The sequence below is a fragment of the Ornithorhynchus anatinus genome, chromosome 1, assembly GCF_004115215.2.
Source record: "Ornithorhynchus anatinus isolate Pmale09 chromosome 1, mOrnAna1.pri.v4, whole genome shotgun sequence".
In the NCBI taxonomy this organism is placed as follows: Eukaryota; Metazoa; Chordata; class Mammalia; order Monotremata; family Ornithorhynchidae; genus Ornithorhynchus; species Ornithorhynchus anatinus.
The window spans coordinates 77236213-77254135 of NC_041728.1; the positions used below are offsets into that span (position 1 = coordinate 77236213).

General features: G+C 38.9%; 1 protein-coding gene across 5 annotated transcripts in view; it reads left to right on the forward strand.

Moving 5' to 3' along the window:
• Positions 1-16770, forward strand: part of PHF3 (PHD finger protein 3) — a 79070-nt gene extending 62300 nt beyond the window's left edge. For all 5 annotated transcript variants that reach the window (XM_029060587.2, XM_029060810.2, XM_029060882.2 and 2 more), the window contains 7 exons: positions 2819-2950; positions 3396-3531; positions 8380-8575; positions 9378-9525; positions 11216-11305; positions 12975-13170; positions 13442-16770. In XM_029060587.2, coding sequence (XP_028916420.1) covers positions 2819-2950; positions 3396-3531; positions 8380-8575; positions 9378-9525; positions 11216-11305; positions 12975-13170; positions 13442-15546 — 3003 coding nt within the window. In that variant the 3' untranslated portion in view covers positions 15547-16770. The remainder of the gene's footprint in view (positions 1-2818; positions 2951-3395; positions 3532-8379; positions 8576-9377; positions 9526-11215; positions 11306-12974; positions 13171-13441) is intronic.
• Positions 16771-17923: the final 1153 nt, after the last annotated feature.

Genomic DNA, 17923 nt, shown 5'->3' on the forward strand with positions numbered 1-17923 from the left:
AGTCATAGAGCATGCCATAGGTCACTTCTTCCCACTTCTCCCTGATTTCTAACCCTCCCTTCTCTTGGCTCATTACAAGAAAAGTCCTTATTTGCTCTTCTATCCTCCTACATAGTTAAGCTTTCCCAATCAGTGATCAGTCAATCACTGTTATTTATTGAGTGCTTACTGTATGCAGAGCACTATAGTAAGCTTTTGGGAAAGTACAATGCAAAAGAGTTGGTAAGCATGTTCCCTGCCTACAAGGAGGCTGCCTACAGTCTATAGGGGGAGACAGGCATTAAATAAATCAATACGTTAAAATCCATTATTTATAGATATGTTTCCCAGGCCATGTTTTCTTTTATTTGATCCCTCTCCAGTCCTCATCCCATCATTCTATCTTAATTCTCTTGGAAAATGAACTACTTTATCTCCTTTGTTAATGCCAGTCACTAGATTTTCGGGGGAGAAAAAAAAAAGAATCCCATAACAAATTTTAAATCGACGTGTAGATGGTTACCTGTTCTCTCTCCAACTTAAACTGCAAGCCCCGCATGGGTTAGGGACTGGGTCCTAACCTGATTAACTTGTATCTACCCCAGCACTTAGTACAGTACTAGACACATAGTAAGCATATAACAAATGCTATTATTGTCAATATTATTATTGCTTTATTAGGTATTTCAGAATCTCAGTACCCATCCCATTGACTAATGCTTTCATAATAGAGTAGTTGAGATGTTATGTGTTCATTCTAAGACATGTTGGAAACCGCTAGGAAGAGAGTTGTTTGTGGATCTTCCTTATGCTCACAGACCTTATTCTGATTTCATCAATCGCTCATTCAGTAGTATTTACTAGGTACTTACTGTGCACAGAATAGTCAGCATGCTTTCACAAACTAAGGGAAGAAATTAAATCCAGGGTCGATAACACTGCCTTCCAAAGTTTAATGGATTAAATTACTATACTGTTAGCAAAAGGAACCAAGATTAACACAAGTGATTGGTTTGCTATTTAAGTCTATTAATTTACTGGCATTGTAGAGCAGTAAGTGGCAGTTTAATTGGACAAAGTTCCATGTCGGGCATAATAGGTCATTGTGGGCTCACTGCGGTATGTAGCCTGGGTCACCCATAGAGAATCACACACATTCCAGGTCATCCTTGGTGGAACCTCAGCTACAGCCACTTTTGCTTCAGTTTATTTGGTTCAATATGCTGTCTAATTCTCAAAGTGGTGTAAAATATATATATATAGAGAGAGATTGTGTATATGTGGGTTTGTGTGTGTGTGTGTGTACACATATGCACCTTGCTCTTTTTTCTGCATGGTCACCCCACTCCAGTGCACCCTGTTAGACCTGGGCAGTGCAGTGTCCTAGGGACACAGTGGAAGATGGGGCAGCCTGGTGGAATAATGCATCCAAGAAGTTGGAAAATTCAAGGGAATTCCTCCATTGAGGAAATAAAGGATTGAAACTGCCATATTTTTGGTTTCAAGGGTCTCCATCAGCTAACTTCCTATAACCTACCTGCTGTCATCCCCTACTACATCCCAATTTGTGCATTTCAGTCCTACCATGCAATCGTCTTTACTGTTCCTTGCTCTTATTCTTTTCACCCACCACTAACCGCTTCCTCTGCCCTGGAAAGTCCTCTTTCACCTTAGCCTTACATATCATGACTCTCCCCTCTTTCACAGCTCTTCTAAAATACTTCCTCCTCCAGGAAATATACCTGATGGATCCTCTCACCTTTCTGATTACACTTTGCCATTCCTCCAACTGTTTCAGCCCTCCTGTGGACTAATCTGTTTGGATTTTTTTTGACCTGTTGATTGATTTATCTACCTGTATTTTTAAAATATATTCTCATTGCTCTTTTCACTTACATATATGTGAGTTTATTTGTGCATTTCATATTACAATTATTGAGGGCAAGGATCGCTTTTTATACTGTTGTTGTTCCTAAGCATAGCATAATGCACTACACAAAATAGGTACTTCAGTATATACCGTCTTTAATAAAGATAGGAGGCAGGGAGTGGGAGGAGAAAAGGAGAACAGGATTTGCTGGTAAGGAGAGAAAGCTATGCTGAGAGGTGGGTCTTATGTTGAGCCGCCTTAGTGATTAAAAATCTCCAGGAGAGATTATCTATTTCTACAAAATAAAGAGTAGCATGAAGTTGTGGTGAAATTTCCTAGGGAGCAAACTGATTGTTCCACTGCATGGGAGAATAAAGCTCTTGGGCTTTTCTAATACTGGTTGTTGTATAGGTTGGACTTAAAATGGATTATTTTGTCTTTATTCCATCTGTGCTGTGCCTGCCCAAAGGCTTCTGGATGATGATATGTTCAGGTTATATGATTTGACCAGAAATATCTGATTTCCTAAATTAAACGTGGAGCGTTTGCCCAGTGTTTTTTTATGGTATTTATTAAGCACTTACTGTGTGCCAAGCACAATACTTAAATGCTGGGATAGAATGAAGATGAGCACCTTGGACATAATCCCTGTCCCACCTGGGGCTCACTGTTGTGAAGTTTGGTTTTTATTAAAAACAAAACATGCAGAACTCTTTGCTTGTAATTATTGTATAGGAGAGATAACTATTATTCCTCATGACTCTCTAAAGTATATATCTACAGCTGTATCTATATGTGTATGTATATATATATATATTACCCTGAAAGTTTGTGAAATGTATAATATATTTAAAAGGTGAAAATGCTGCTATTGATTTATCTCTTTCCACTTTCTCTCTGGTAATTTGGTTTATTTTTGAATATCAAATTGGTGCAGTATTTATACAGGATGTTAATGCTCTTTTGTAGACAATAGAGATGATAGAGAAAGAACAAAGGGAAGTGGAAAGACGTCCAATTACTAAAATCACTCACAAAGGAGAAATAGAAATTGAAAGTGATGCTCCAATGAAAGAACAAGAAGAAGCAATGGAAATTCAGGTAACAATATTCTGCACAGTGACATGGTTAATTTGTCATGTTCAGAATGGATACTACTTGATTAATGCACCCAAAGGAGAACCGGAGAGAGAACCATAATTTAAGAATGTTAAAAATAAATATCGTAGCCTGATTAGTTGGTGGCAACTCTTTGTAGAAGCTTATGGACTGGCTTTTTTTTCTTATTTCCCTCAATTATAACTGAAAATAGTGTAAATTATTTGGTGAATATTCTTTAATTTATGAAATCCTTAAAATATAGTGAGATGATTTCACTTTTTTTTGTTCTATTGTGATTCTGGAGAATAAACTGCTCTCTTAAAAAAAAAAAAAGCACCAGGTCTGGATTAGAAGTGCATTACTTGGGGGAATAACTTGAAAAACCAAGGTAAAATATTCATCAGCTTTATTAACTGAAGGTGGTTTTGATTCCCTGCCCCCATAGGAACCCACAGCCATTAAGTCAATGGAAAAGGCTGAAGAATTTGAAAAAGAAAAAGAAGAGTCTGACTCTCTGTCAAAAGATACCACAAGCCAGCACAAAAAGCACCTTTTTGACCTCAACTGCAAAATTTGCATAGGTAAGCAAATAATTTAAACCAAAGTAAATTTTTTAACAATGAAGGTCAAGTATGTGACAGTGTGGTTTATTAGTACAAGAGACAAACATTTGAGTGCCACTTCTAGTTCCAGTATTGTTTTCTGACCAGAGGAGAGAACATGAATATTTTTGGTTCCTCTTACACCTAAACTTTATTGAGCGAATTGAAATGGTCAGTAAATGACAATTGTGCTTGAACTGGAGAAGGGAAGAAATCATAAGAAACAATGTTTATCAGCTAGCATCTACAATTGCAAAGAAGATAATTCTCATCTGCTGTTATCCGTTAAACCTGATGCTGTGGGTGTATATTCAGCTTTTATATACAAATATGGCAAAGAGGGCCCAAGAAGTTATAGCTAATATTTAGAGATTTGGAGGTTCCCCCCAAGCCAAGGGAGCCAGTTCTCTTTATTACATTTATTGAGATCTATTATCTGTAATTCATTACAGGTGTCCTTTCCCAACTATGGTTTTTACCAGCAATGGTTTTAAGTACCTGCAGTCTAAAGTTCTGCAGATGATTTGGCTACTATGGGACACAATATTGAAAAATGATAGTTTCCTGTGCCTTGAATCAATCAGCCACCCACATAGCATTTAAAGTTATTCATGCTTTCACTCCTTGTTGGCATCCCTTATCTGTACTTTGCACCCTGAAGATGCATTCAGTCACAGTACTCTTCATTTTCATTTATTCAGTTGTATTTGATCTCTTACTATATGCCAGGCACTGTACTAAGTGCTTAGGAGAATACAATATAACAATAAACAGACATGTTTCCTGCCCACAACATGCTCACAGTCTAGAGGGGGGGGACCAACACTAAAATAAATAAATAAATAAATAAATAAATAAATAAATAAATAAATAAATAAATAAATAAATTTTCCTCATTTCATTACTTTTAGTCATGGTCTCTAAGCAAAGAGGGGAGTGAGCTATTTTTTAAGAGAACAGGTAAAAATTGCCTGAGTAAAGAATATAAAAATCATGAAGAAAAGTGATGATTCTCTAGTGTGCCTGACCTCCATTGGTTACAAAGATCTCCCGTCTTCTCGCCACTGGGACCTAATGAATTTTAAACTAGCAGGGCTTTTTTTTTTAAATAAAAGCATTTATTAAGCTATTACTATGTGTTACCACTGTTCTAAGTTCTGGGGTTGAAGCAAGTTAATCAGGCCAGACATAGTCCCTGTTCCACATGTTATCCAGAGTCTCAGTAGAAGAGAGAACAGGTTTTGAATCACCATTTTGCAGTTGAGGCTATTGAGGCACAAAGAAGTTAAGTGACTTTTCCAAGGTCAAACAGCAGCTCAGTGGGAAAGCCAGTATTAGAACCCAGGTCCTCTGGCTCCCAGGCCTGTGCTTTATCCACTAAGCCACACTGCTTCCCTAGCTGGTGCTAGAGGGTTGTATTTTCAAGTGAAATTTGTTCAAAGCAAAGGTCTCTTCTTGCTGGTTAAAATATTGTTAAAATTCTCTCTTAAAATTATAGTGTTTCTATTTATCATCAATTTAAGAACTTTGGGACCAAGTACAGACTTATCTCCTACAACACAGTAGTTGCATTGTTACATATCTCCGGTGGTATGCAAAAATTGGGTTATCAACATATGTGTCAATGGGCTTCTGTTACATTGGCTGACATTTGAAAAAATGCTTGTGCCAACTTTGTGTTTGTTTTTGGGCTTCCTCATAGATATGGGTCACTAGTGGTTCTCTCTCAGAGGCAGCCTAAATCATCTTGACCTCTGACGGTCCTCCTAGTTGGTTGATTGCATTTTGGGCTTTGCCATCTCTCCCAAACATGCCCTCCATCAATCAGTGGGATTTATTGAGCACTTACCGTGTGCAGAGCACTTTCCTAAGTGCTTGGGAGAGTGCAGTATAACTAAGTTGGTAGACACAGTCTCTGCCCAAAAGTTAGAGGCCGAGACAGGGGGAGACAGTATTAAAAAAAAGAAATTATGGATATATACATAAGTGCGGTGGGGCTTAGTATATGTGTTTGTGTTGAAAGTGGTGAATAAAGAGTACAAATCCAAATGTAAGGATGAAGCAGAAGGGAGAGGGATTCACTGCTTCTTTGTTGAGTTCTGGGATTTAAGACAGGTTAGGAAGGGGAAGAAACGTATCCCTGATTTTCCATCTTGGGAGAGAAGATAATGCAGATGGCCGAGGTTGTCTGCTGTATCTGCTGGTGCTTCCACTTCTCTTTCCATTGGTGCAAGATGGCAGAATTACAGTAAGAGCTCTCTGCTTAACAAACCATCCCTTAAGCACAGAGGGTTTCTCCTGCCTCTGCTGTAAGAACTAGCAAGTTAAATTATAAAATTGTTAATTGCTAGGAATCATCACAGATCCTTAGTAGGAGCTACTGATCATTTAGATTTCTGACTACTCAACCTCCAGTCTGCATAAACACAATCCAATTTTTTAGCTTTTCCTTATAATATTGGTTAAAAAGTCAGTACGAGAACCAAAGTTCCCTCTTTATCACTCCTCATGACATTTAAGAAACAGGCAGATTTTGAAAATTTCTCAGACATCTGTAATATATAATAGTAATTGTATAAATATTAATTTTGGTATTCATTAAGCACTTACTTTGTGCCAAGCACTGTACTTAGCGCTGGGGTAGATACAAGACCATCAGGTTAGAAACATTACTTGTCCTGTGTGGGGCTCACAGTCTAAGTAGGAAGGAGTAGGATTTAATCTCCATTTTACAGATAAGGAAAAAGAAGCTCAGAGAAGTTTAGTGACTTGCCCAAAGGATGCGTTGCAGGCAAAATGGTGGAGCTGGGATTACAACCCAGTTCCCCTGACTCACCAGCCTTTGCTGTTTCTGTTAGGCTACGCTTCTTTCCATAGACCTAGTAACACTTTATTTTGATGAGATTTAAATACTGTTTCACAATAGCTGGACCATTTAGCTCAGTCTTATGTCCCGAAAACATTGGCTAGGTATGGCATGAGAATAGGGCCTGGGAGTTTGAAACTGGAATCTAATCCTAGCTCCCCCACTTTGTCTACGCTTGGGCAAGTCACTTAACTCCTCTATCTCACTTACCTCATCTGTAAAATGGAGATTAAATCCTACTTCTTCCTATATAGACTGTGAGCCCCTTATGGGACAGGGACTATGTCCATCCTGATTATCCTGTATCTACTCCAGTGCTTGACACTCAGCACTCAACAAGTACCACTAAAAAAAAATGAGAAAATATATGTGAAAACTGGAGCAGTGCTGAAGAAAATAGCTAAATTCATCTAAACACTGAGTTTGATTTTTACGTCTTTTGAAAGATACTGAAGTGCATTTCTTTAGGATTTCATGGGTCAAAGGTTTTGTGAAAACTGACATCATTATTTTGGTATAATTAGAAATTTGTGATCCACTCAAAACTATTCATTCATTCAATAGTATTTATTGAGCGCTTACTATGTGCAGAGCACTGTACTAAGCGCTTGGGATGAACAAGTCGGCAACAGATAGAGAGAGTCCCTGCCGTTTGACGGGCTTACAGTCTAATCGGGGGAGACGGACAGACAAGAACAATGGCAATAAATAGAGTCAAGGGGAAGAACATCTCGTAAAAAACTATGAACATGAATTTATATGCACTTCAACATGAAACTTAATATCTGTGGTTGGCCCTCAAGAAAACCTATCCTAGGATGCTGGGTTCACACTGAATGTTTTGCTTTTTAGTACCAAAAACTCACACTTCCTCAGGATTGCCCAAAAAACAAGCTTAGAAAAATGCATAGGATTATGGTATTGTTCCATGTTCACAGTGTCTAGAATAGTGCCTGAGTAAGGTTTCTCATAAAGCCACTTTTGCCTAGGAAAACCAATTTAATTTATAAATTGTAAGTTGTGATCTCCTAGGAAATGGCTGGTGTTTGAAATGTGTGAGAGTATTCTTTAGGCGATTGTTTGTTTTGTATTTTGGCATTTGGAACTTTGGCAATAAAAAAGCAGCTTGGTTTAGTGAAAAGAACACAGGCCTGGGAATCAGAAGATCTGGGTTCTAATCTTTGCTCCACCATTTGTCTGCTGTGTGACTTTGGGCAAGTCACTTAATTTCTCTATGCTTCAGTTACCTCATCTGTAAAAAGAGATTAAGACTGTGAGCCCCATATAGGCCAAGGACTGTGTCCACCCTGATTATCCAGTGCCTAGTACAGTGCCCAGCACGTAGTAAGTTCTTAACCAACTATATATATATATCTATCAAATAATTACATATATATGTTATATATAATTGTTTTATGGCTATATTGTACTTTCCAAACACTTGCTAAGTGCTCAGCACACATTAAGTGCTCAATAAATACAATTGAATGAATATATATATAATAATAATAATGTTGGTATTTGCTAAGCGCCTACTATGTGCGGAGCACTGTTCTAAGCGCTGGGGTAGATACAAGGTAATCAGGTTGTCCCACGTGAGGCTCACAGTCTTAATCCCCATTTTACAGATAAGGTAACAGAGGCACCGAGAAGTTAAGTGACTTGCCTAAAGTCACACAGCTGATAAGTGGTGGGGCCGGGATTAGAACCCATGACCTCTGACTCCTAAACCCGTGCTCTGTCCACTGAGCCATGCTGCAACAGTTTTTAAATGCATGGTGAGCTCCTTATTAGAAAAATTGGCAACTGTAAGCTACGGAGGTATTATTGATTTGAGTTTCTTTAATCATTGGTAGGCCAAAAAATTTTAAAACACAGTTCTACTGCCCAACTTGATGAAATGTGGCATGGCTTGTAAAAGTTACTGTGTAAAAATAAAAATCATGTGTCTCACTTTCTAGGTCGAATGGCCCCTCCAGCAGATGATCTAACTCAAAAAAAAGTTAAAGTGGCTGTTGGAGTAGTACGCAAACAATCAGACAATGAAGCAGAAAATATCGCTGATGCCCTGTCTTCAACATCCAGTATTTTGGCCTCAGATTTATTTGAAGAAGAGAAGCAGGAATCTCCTAAGTCAACATTCTCTCCAGCTCCTCGGTAACGTTCATCTTTCTATCATTCCTCATGGCCAGAATCATTTGGCAGAATTTCTTTGATTTAAGTTCCCTGTAGTCATAATAAGAATCAGGAAAATCCTAGCAACCTGATTAATTACTTTGGGGTTTTCTTAAAATGAGCATTTAAGAATATCTATTATGTTGAACTTTAGAAGTAATTGTTTTCCAGTTATTTGCTTCCTTGTTAAACTGAAAGCACAGTTGCCTAACTATGAGCCCCAGCTCAGTCTATGGCTAAAACTGTTCTGGCTCTTGAATTTGGGTAGCTACCAGCCATTCTCTCCCTTCATTTCTGGTTTGCTATTAATGGATATATGCCCACATAATGGGAAGTGTATGACTAAATCACACTGTCACTTGGCTGGGAGAACTTTTAAGACTTCTTTTCGTACTCATTTGGAAAAAAGCACCAGGGTAGTTTAGGGATAATCCTCTCTTCTATCATGCCTGGTAATTCCTAGTCTGGGAGAAGGCAGTGTGCAGAAAGGCAGGCTGGTGCCAGGAGTTGACAGAAACCACAAAAAAGCCTCTAGTGCTAAAGGGCATAACTCCTAGTGAGTGGGAAAAGAACTTACCCTCCCTGGAACTTTATTAGCATCCACAAGCTAAGCAGTTAATATCTGAATAGTCTCTATTGCATGAATTGTATGTGCCTTTTAATCCAAAGGATACTGAAGAAAACTTAAATGTGGGGGCCTATTTTTTGCATGATAAAATAGATGATTTTTTAAATAGAAAATAACTTTCTTGATTAAACCCCTTTTTAAAATGTCATTCTTTAGTCCAGAGATGCCTGGTGCTGTTGAAGTCGAATCTACATTCCTTGCTCGATTAAACTTCATCTGGAAAGGTTTTATCAACATGCCTTCAGTTGCGAAGTTTGTAATCAAAGCCTATCCTGTGTCTGGTTCTCCTGAATATTTAACAGAGGTATTGTGAATTTCTGGTTATGTTAGTGTTCAGTCAGTTAATCAATTAACAGGTCAATTCTTTTTATCTTGTACAACGTTTATTCTGCTTAGTATATGATGAGTGATTGAGACATAAGTCACTTACTACATTCAGCCAATTCAGAAGAATCCTTTTTCTAGTCTGTGGCCTTGAAAAATAGATTAGCACCTACAACCAGTCATATTTTAAGCACCCATTCTTTTTCTTGAGTCATAGTTGAGTTTTCATTCTTCTGGTTTTAAGTGGGTGTGGTCTGCACATCTGGTGGGATTGTTGGTGGTCAGGGCACAGTGGAAACAATCATGATAGAATTCAGATTTGATCTGGTTTTGTATATTTTAGAGCTACAAAATGCAGAAAATCTTCAAAAGCAGTTATGTTTGACTAAATTAGGCACCACACCTCTGTCCTGTACTCTCCCCATCATTTAGTATAAAATGAACTAAATAGAGGAAGGATCACATGTGGCTCAATACAGGTATTATTCAGGTATTCTTGATTTCTTGCCACAAATTTGTATCGATGATTTTATTTTTGCCTTCATCATTTAATTTTTCATCAATATCAAATAAATTTATACCCAGCCCATAAAATAAGTGTTTTTGACATTTCCTACATCAACATCTTCCTTAATCTTTTGAAGATAATAATCATTCAGTCATGTTTCATGACGATATACTGTTTGCAGATGCATGACGTTACGAGCTTGGGAGAGTACAATAAAATTGGTGGACAGGTTCCCTGCCTATAAGGAGAATAATGGCTATCTTGTGCTCACTGCATTTTACAGAAAAGCCAGATTCTTGTATACCTGTTTTCTTTTTCTAAGCCAAATGTGTATCTGATTCAGCAGCTGATTGAGTGTGATAAAATCATCATTGTTTGTGGTTGACTCCCTTGAGTTTTGGGTTTTTTTTTTTGGCTTTTTTTTTTTGGTATATTTTTGATGTGAACCACTTCGTAAGTATTTAGGGCGCAAAGAGGGGTTGCTCAAATGAAAAGCACTTGGAATGGAAAATAGAAAGGTGAATGTTGGTGCCATGGCATGAAGATTTTAATAGGATAAATTTCATTAATGATAATGAGCAAGGTGTACCATACAATCCTACTAATTTGATTAATTTTAAGACCTACGTAGAAAAAGGATAAGGAAGCAAGTACTTGATTAAATTCATCTGGGTTGCCACAGTTAGTTTGAAAAGGAGTAGAAGCATGGAACTCTTCTTTGGAGAAGGTTATTCGTAAATATGCTCTTATCCCCTATAGTCAGAATGTAGGAGTGGTATTTTTACTGGGCCAGATCAAGGCCCATCCAGCCAAGTATCCTGCTTCCAACAAAGGAAAATAGGATGATTGCTCCTTTTTACATTGGTCCTAGTGGCTAGGCAGTTAGTATTCCTAATATTTTCACCCTACACTTTTTGGCAGATGTTCCTGCTCAAATAAATATAAACATGGTTTTGTTTAAAAAAATTCTATCATCCTTTACTATTTATATGTTTTGTTACAGGAAATTAAAGTCATTCAACTCTGGTACCTGGTGGGTACAGAGAATAGTTTTCTTTCATATGATGAAACAGAATAAAGAGCATCACTGAAGTCTGTTAAATATAGAGGCAGTCCACATGTGCATTTATAAATATTATTTCTCCCCACTTGTTTTTAACAGGATTTGCCAGATAGCATCCAAGTGGGTGGCAGAATATCTCCTCAGACAGTTTGGGATTACGTTGAAAAAATAAAGGCTTCGGGAACTAAGGTAAAGAGAATGAACATTCTTTTTCACTAACCTTACATGCAAAAAAGTGATTGGTTAAGGATACATCTTTCCTTGCCAACCTACTTCTGGGGTTCAAGCTCTGGTATGTGATTTTTTTTTAACCCCACACCCTAAGATCCTTACCCTCCAGTTCCTTCTTAGTGTGGCAGAGCATCACTTATTAGATGAAGACTGGGGGAAGAGACTGAGGATGGATAGCCTTAATTTTCTCTTCTTTCACATGGAGGGAATCCAGAGCGTATTTATGGTCTCTGAGCACAGGGCGAGTCATACTTAGGATGGATGCTGTGTTATTTCAATGTTTGGCATGTATGGTATGGAACATAAGGGGAATTATCAAAGACTAGGGTCGTTGAGGGAAATAAAAGCCTAATCATCCCGTGGCCCTGAAAGACAGCTGCTGTGGTCACCCAATTCACTGTATCTGGCCCAGTTCTTGGCAAATGGTAAGCATTTATAAAATTATTACTATCAGCATTATTACACATACAATGGAGATGGTTTGCTTTGGATTTTAATTCAGGGAACCCCTTTTAAATGAAAGATTGAGACAAATACATGCATTATTTTTCTTATCGGATCAAATAAGCTCTCATATCTGTAACTAAAGAAACCATATTAAAATCAATAGTAATAATAATTGTAGTATTTATTAAGCACTTACTCTGTATCAGGCACTCTACTAAGAAGCCCTGTCTGTCATAGATACAAGTCAGTCAGGTTCCAAGTGGTACTCACAGTCTGAATAGGAGGGAAAGCATGTGAAATTCCCATTTTACAGGTGAGGGAACTGGGGCACAGAGAAGCTAAGTGACTTGCCCAAGGTCACACAGCTGACAAGTGGCAGAGTTGGGATTAGAACTCAGATCCTCCATCCCAGGCCAGTGCTCTGTCCACTAAGCCATGCTGCTTCTAGAAATAAATTCAGATTCATATTTTTTTTTAATTGTGTTTCTTAAATGCTATGTGCCAAGGACTGAGATAGTTACAATACATGCTCCTGGTCCCACACAGGGCTCAGAGCCTAAGAACCAGGAGAGAAGCAGAGCTCCGTGAATAAAGTGTTAGCCGCTAAGACTGATGTAATTTGCAATAACAACATAAGAGCTGGCATTTCAAATTGCTCGGATTCCCTGAGTTTTGCATCCTCTTTTTTACTGCCCCAAGTAAGAAATAATTTTAAGTTATTTATGAACATGTTTACAAAAAGGAATCCTTTGTGGATATGTGAAGATCTTTTGAATTGTCTACCCAAAAAGCCCATATAGACATACAAGTTCCAAGTTTGGCGTGGGCCCTAAAGTCTTGAATACATTAGATTACTTGGAATATATCCTTCTAGTTGGTCCCCACCATAGCTTAAGGAAACAGCCCCTGTAGCTTCTTGTTTCTCTCCTTGTGTATGGGCTGAAAGTTCTTTGCGTTCAGGTATATCGAGTTGGGAGGGGCCAGTGGCCTGCGTACAGATCAAATTTGCATATGTTAGAATAATTTCAAATTGCCAAAGCCATTTTTGAATTGCAATTTTTTTTTTAATATTTCATGATGGCCTATCAGCAGATTCTGCCATCTTTAAAACATTTACTAATGCAAAGCCAGTGAAAGGTTATATATTTAGGTTAAATGACACTCTGATTTTTCTAAACAGGACATTTGTGTGGTTCGCTTCACACCTGTAACAGAAGAAGACCAAATTTCTTATACTTTGCTGTTTGCATACTTCAGTAGTCGAAGGCGCTATGGTGTTGCTGCTAATAACATGAAGCAAGTTAAAGATATGTACCTTATTCCTTTGGGTGCCTCCGATAAGATTCCGCATCCTCTTGTGCCTTTTGATGGACCTGGTAGGTATTAGGTTTTTATTTGACCTCATATAGTTGACCTCATATAGAGAAGGGAGGGCCAAAACAGGGAGAGGAAAGAAAGTTCATCTGTAAAATCCCATGAGCTGGGTTCCATAAGTATCTGTTACTAGAAAATGATGTGTGTGCCCACAAAAGCCATCGCAGTCTTTGAGGTGGAGAAACCAGTCGTAGTATGTATCATATATGCGGTAGCTATCTTACTGAGTGAATTGTTGCGAGAATAATGTACTGATATTCTCATTTCACACAGGACTTGAACTACACAGGCCTAATCTGTTGTTGGGTTTGATAATTCGTCAAAAAACAAAAAGGCAATTTAGTGCTAGCAGCACTTCAACTAGCACAAGCCTTGTGGATGAAGTTCCTGAAAGTCCCTCGATAAACCTGCCACCTGATAAAAAAATTAAAATAGAAATTTCTAATGAAGAGGAACTCGAGGAAGAAAATGACTTTTTTAATTCTTTCACAACTGTATTACACAAACAGAGAAACAAGCCTCAGCAGCCCCCAGCAGAAGAGATTCCAGCAGTAATTGAACCCGTGGTGGAAATGATCAAACAAGAACCTTCCAAACCACTACGGTTTCTCCCTGGAGTGTTAGTTGGTTGGGAAAATCAACCGTCTACTCTGGAATTAGCAAATAAACCACTGCCAGTGGATGACATACTTCAGAGCCTCTTAGGATCCACTGGCCAGACGTGTGAAAAGAGTCATCCAGGGCCAGAAAAATGCACTGCTGAAGAAATCCCCTTGATAGATGAGCAAGCAAGTTTAAAAGAGGAGAAGGCAGAGCATATGGAAGTTACTGTGGATGAAGCTAAAGAGATAAAACATAATGAAGATGACCCACCAGCACCCAAAGAGAATTCAGCAGAAGTAGAAGATGTGGTAGTTGAACCCACTTCCCAGACTCCAGGATCCTTGCCTAGTCTTAGTCTCAAAGGAAAGCCACCAGATGTTTCTACTGAAGCATTTTTAGCTAATCTGTCTATGCAGTCCCAGCATGAAGAGACTGGGGAATGTAAAGAGAAAGCACAAAAGGGGCTGGGGCAAGATCAAGAGACCTCTTCCCAAGAACATAGAACCTCAACTTCTAGTTCTCCAGTAAAAGGAAACACCGAGCCAGGTGCTACCGAAAGCACGTCTAGCAGTACGTCTCGATCTCCCCAGTTCATTAATCTGAAAAGGGACCCAAGACAAGCAGTTGGACGCACTCAACCGCTAAGTACTGGAGACAGCAAAGATGGGGACGGGAGCGGCAACGAAGAAAAGCAAACTGTTCCAGGCCCAACCCCAGACAAGGAATCCCCCGGAGTGGTAGAAGCAGAAGAGAAGGAGCCTGAAGTGAAACAGACCTCTGTTGAAAAAGATTCCCCCTCGCAGCAGAGCGATAGTTCAAAGGGAGAAGGGCAGGAGACTTCTGTTACCGTAGAAAGTGCATCCACCTCACAGACAGAGGATCCGAAACAAGAACAGGACAATGCCTTGATGCAAAATATTGAAACTGTACACTCATTTCGAAGGGGACTTGCAGCTACAACTTCATCTCATTTTGAAGGAGGAAACCCCCCTCAGCCTGAATTTACTCCCCAAAGCACCAGCCCTGGAGCCAGTGGCAACTTTCTACCCATCAGGCCCCAGCAGCACAACTTTCCGCACCCTAAGCCTGGTCTCCCTGGCTTTCCATTTCAAGGGCCTCCCAACTTCCCTCCCCAGAGCATGTTTGGATTCCCTCCCCATTTACCACCTCCGCTCCTTCCTCCTCCAGGCTTTGCCTTTGCTCAGAATCCCATGATGCCCTGGCCACCTGTGGTTCACTTGTCTGGTCAGCCTCATTTCATGGGTCCTCTTGCACAAGGGTCACGATATATAAGCCCACAAAACTTTTACCCTAGTAAAGACAATCGCAGACCAGAAAGGCGCCATAGTGACCCTTGGGGCAGGCATGAACAACAACAATTGGAGAGGTCATTTAGTAGGGTGAGAGCTGACCAACACAGACAGAGATTCTATAGTGATTCCCACCATCTAAAGAAAGAGAGGCATGAAAAGGAATGGGAGCAGGATGAAAGGCACAGACGGAGAGACAGAAATCAAGAAAAAGAGCGAGACAGAAAAAGCCGGGAGGAAGGGCATAAAGACAAAGAGAGGGGACGACTGTCGCACAGTGAGAGGAGTTCAGATAGAAAATCGAGCAGAGACAGGAGTTCAGAAAAGAAATCAGATAAGTCTAAAAGTGAAGACTACGAGAAAGACAAAGATCGAGACAAAAGCAGGCATAGAGATAGTGAAAAGGACAGAGACAGGCACCACAAAGATAGGGACCACACTGACAGAGGTAGAAGCAAAAGGTAAAATGCAGGTGGATTCAAGCGCACATTTAATGAGCTAAGCGGTGTGTCATCTTAAAACCATGTAAGATTGCCTGCTAGGATTGTGCCATTTTTTTTTTTTTTTAATTCAGTGTTGGGGTTTTGCAGAAACAAGTCGGTGTTTTGGTTCAAAGCTTTGGGTACCAATGCTCATCTTCCTTTTCATTATACCAACAAACTCTAAGTGTAGGAATTTACTATTTTTCAGAAGTTTTACATTGCTGTATATTCAAGGATTTCTTTTTATTAATATGCAATAAAGGCCTAGAAACTTAGTTTTCTTTCTGAATTGGTAAATTTGGTGAAATACAACTATTTGGTGCCTCTGGCACATGTCCTTCAAGATGACTAACGTTTAGAGTAAAGTTCTCGTTGAAACTTTGCTTTCAAATTGCACTGTTTTTAAAGGATGACTTTAGAGGAGCTTCAAAGTCCAAACAGTACTTTTATTAATCCAATTTTACTGTATCATTTATCAGAGGGGTTTCAGACCAACATTTGGAAGCCCAAGCAGACCATTTTTATTGCTTTAATCTGCACTTGTTCTAACTTTTTAAAATCTTATAGTCCTTAAACTACAGTATTGTAGTATATCTTCATTATTTTGCTTTCCTTGTTTTCTCTTCAGAAATTGGAATACTTAAGCTTGTACATGATCTTGTGTTTTGCTATCCTTTTTACTGTAAAATGTAAATATTTTAAGGGATATTTTGATTCTAAATCTGATAAAACTTTCTCACCTATCTTTGTGTGTTGTGATTTCAAATTTAATAGTAAAAGAGGATGCCTCTCAGTTTCAAAAGCTGGTAAGAACATAAAGTGACTAAATTACATACCACCTCTGACTGAGGACAACCAGCCATGAAGCATACTTTTCCCTGAATCAATATAGGAGGAGCCAGCAACCAGTGATAAAGGCAAACAGTAATGGAAAAGAGGCCGTTTAGCAAATCAGACTAAATAAATGCTATTAAAGCATGGTAGTGGGTTTCCAAGTACTACAGAGTGTAAAGTTTCCACTGAGAGACAATTACTCCTGGAAATTTGAGAGGTGTGCCAACAGTTAAATTAGTCTCATAATACACCAATAAGTGATTACTTGTAAAGCTTCTGTAGATTGCAACTTAATTCTCCATGCCAGTCTGATATAGCAGGGATCCAGTCACCTGCCTGGCACAAGGAAGACAATAAAGGTAAATACAACTCAGACCTGTCAATTTTGCTCTCATTTTGGTAGAAAAGCAAGTCACAGACTTCATATACTCTGGCATGGATAATTCAAAGTTGGAATCATACACTCTCACCTCTTCTAACCCTTACAAAACAAAGTTAAGTGAACACACATTGCTAAACATGTTGATAGTTGGTCCCCTTTCTTTTAAATCACTGTTTTAAAATAAAATCTGGAAATTGAAATCGTGTTCAATTAAGCCAAGAGACATCAACATTTGGCAAAAGAAAACATCTGTTTTCTTATTACTAAACTTCCATTTAAAATAAGTGAAACTAAAGTGTGTCTTGACTTTTCAAGGCTGGGCCTAGAAAGAAAGAAGCCTCCATCCAGACCTCCCATTTTCCCCAAAGTATTCTGAAGAACAGCATATGGGCAAGGAAAAGAAGACCCTCATCCGGATCTCCTTCCAAAATTAGTGTCAGAGCTGGAGGAGAAGTTCCTTAGTGGGAAAAGAAGCAGTGTGACCTAGTGGAAAGACCACAGGGCTGGGAGTCAGAGGACCTAGGTTTTAATCCCCGATCTGCCAGTTGGCTGCTGTGTGACCTTGGACACAAATCACTTAACTTTTTCATGCCTGTTACCTCATCTGTAAAATGGGATTAAGACTGTAAGCCCCACGTGGGATATGGACCATGGCCAACCTGATTATCTCGTATCTATCCCAGTGCTTATTATAGTGCCTGGCACATAATAAGCACTAAAATACCATTAGAAAAAAAGGAGGGGAAAGGAATAAAAGTCTTTGGAAGAGACAAACTAACCAAGAGAAACAATATAACTTCAGGACCCATTCTCTAAGGAATTACTCACCCCGCCACTACCACTTCTTTCGGGAGGAAAATAGCTCTCCCTCGTAGTCTCCTGATAGCCTTGCTGCAAGACTACACCTTCTTTTTGAGAATGTAGCTGTCTTTTCATGTGTCTTTAAGACCCATTCAATCGTCTCTGGATCTGCTAGTCTTAATGATCACTGTGCTGAAGTGTCATAAAATCCGTTGCTTGCCTGGGATATCCATCAATAAACAGTAAATTCTTTTTATTAATTTGTTGGGGTTGAAATGCTGTTTTGTGGTTATATGCTGCCTCCTTGTAGAAATAATAAGATCCAGTCATGACTCAGATTTAG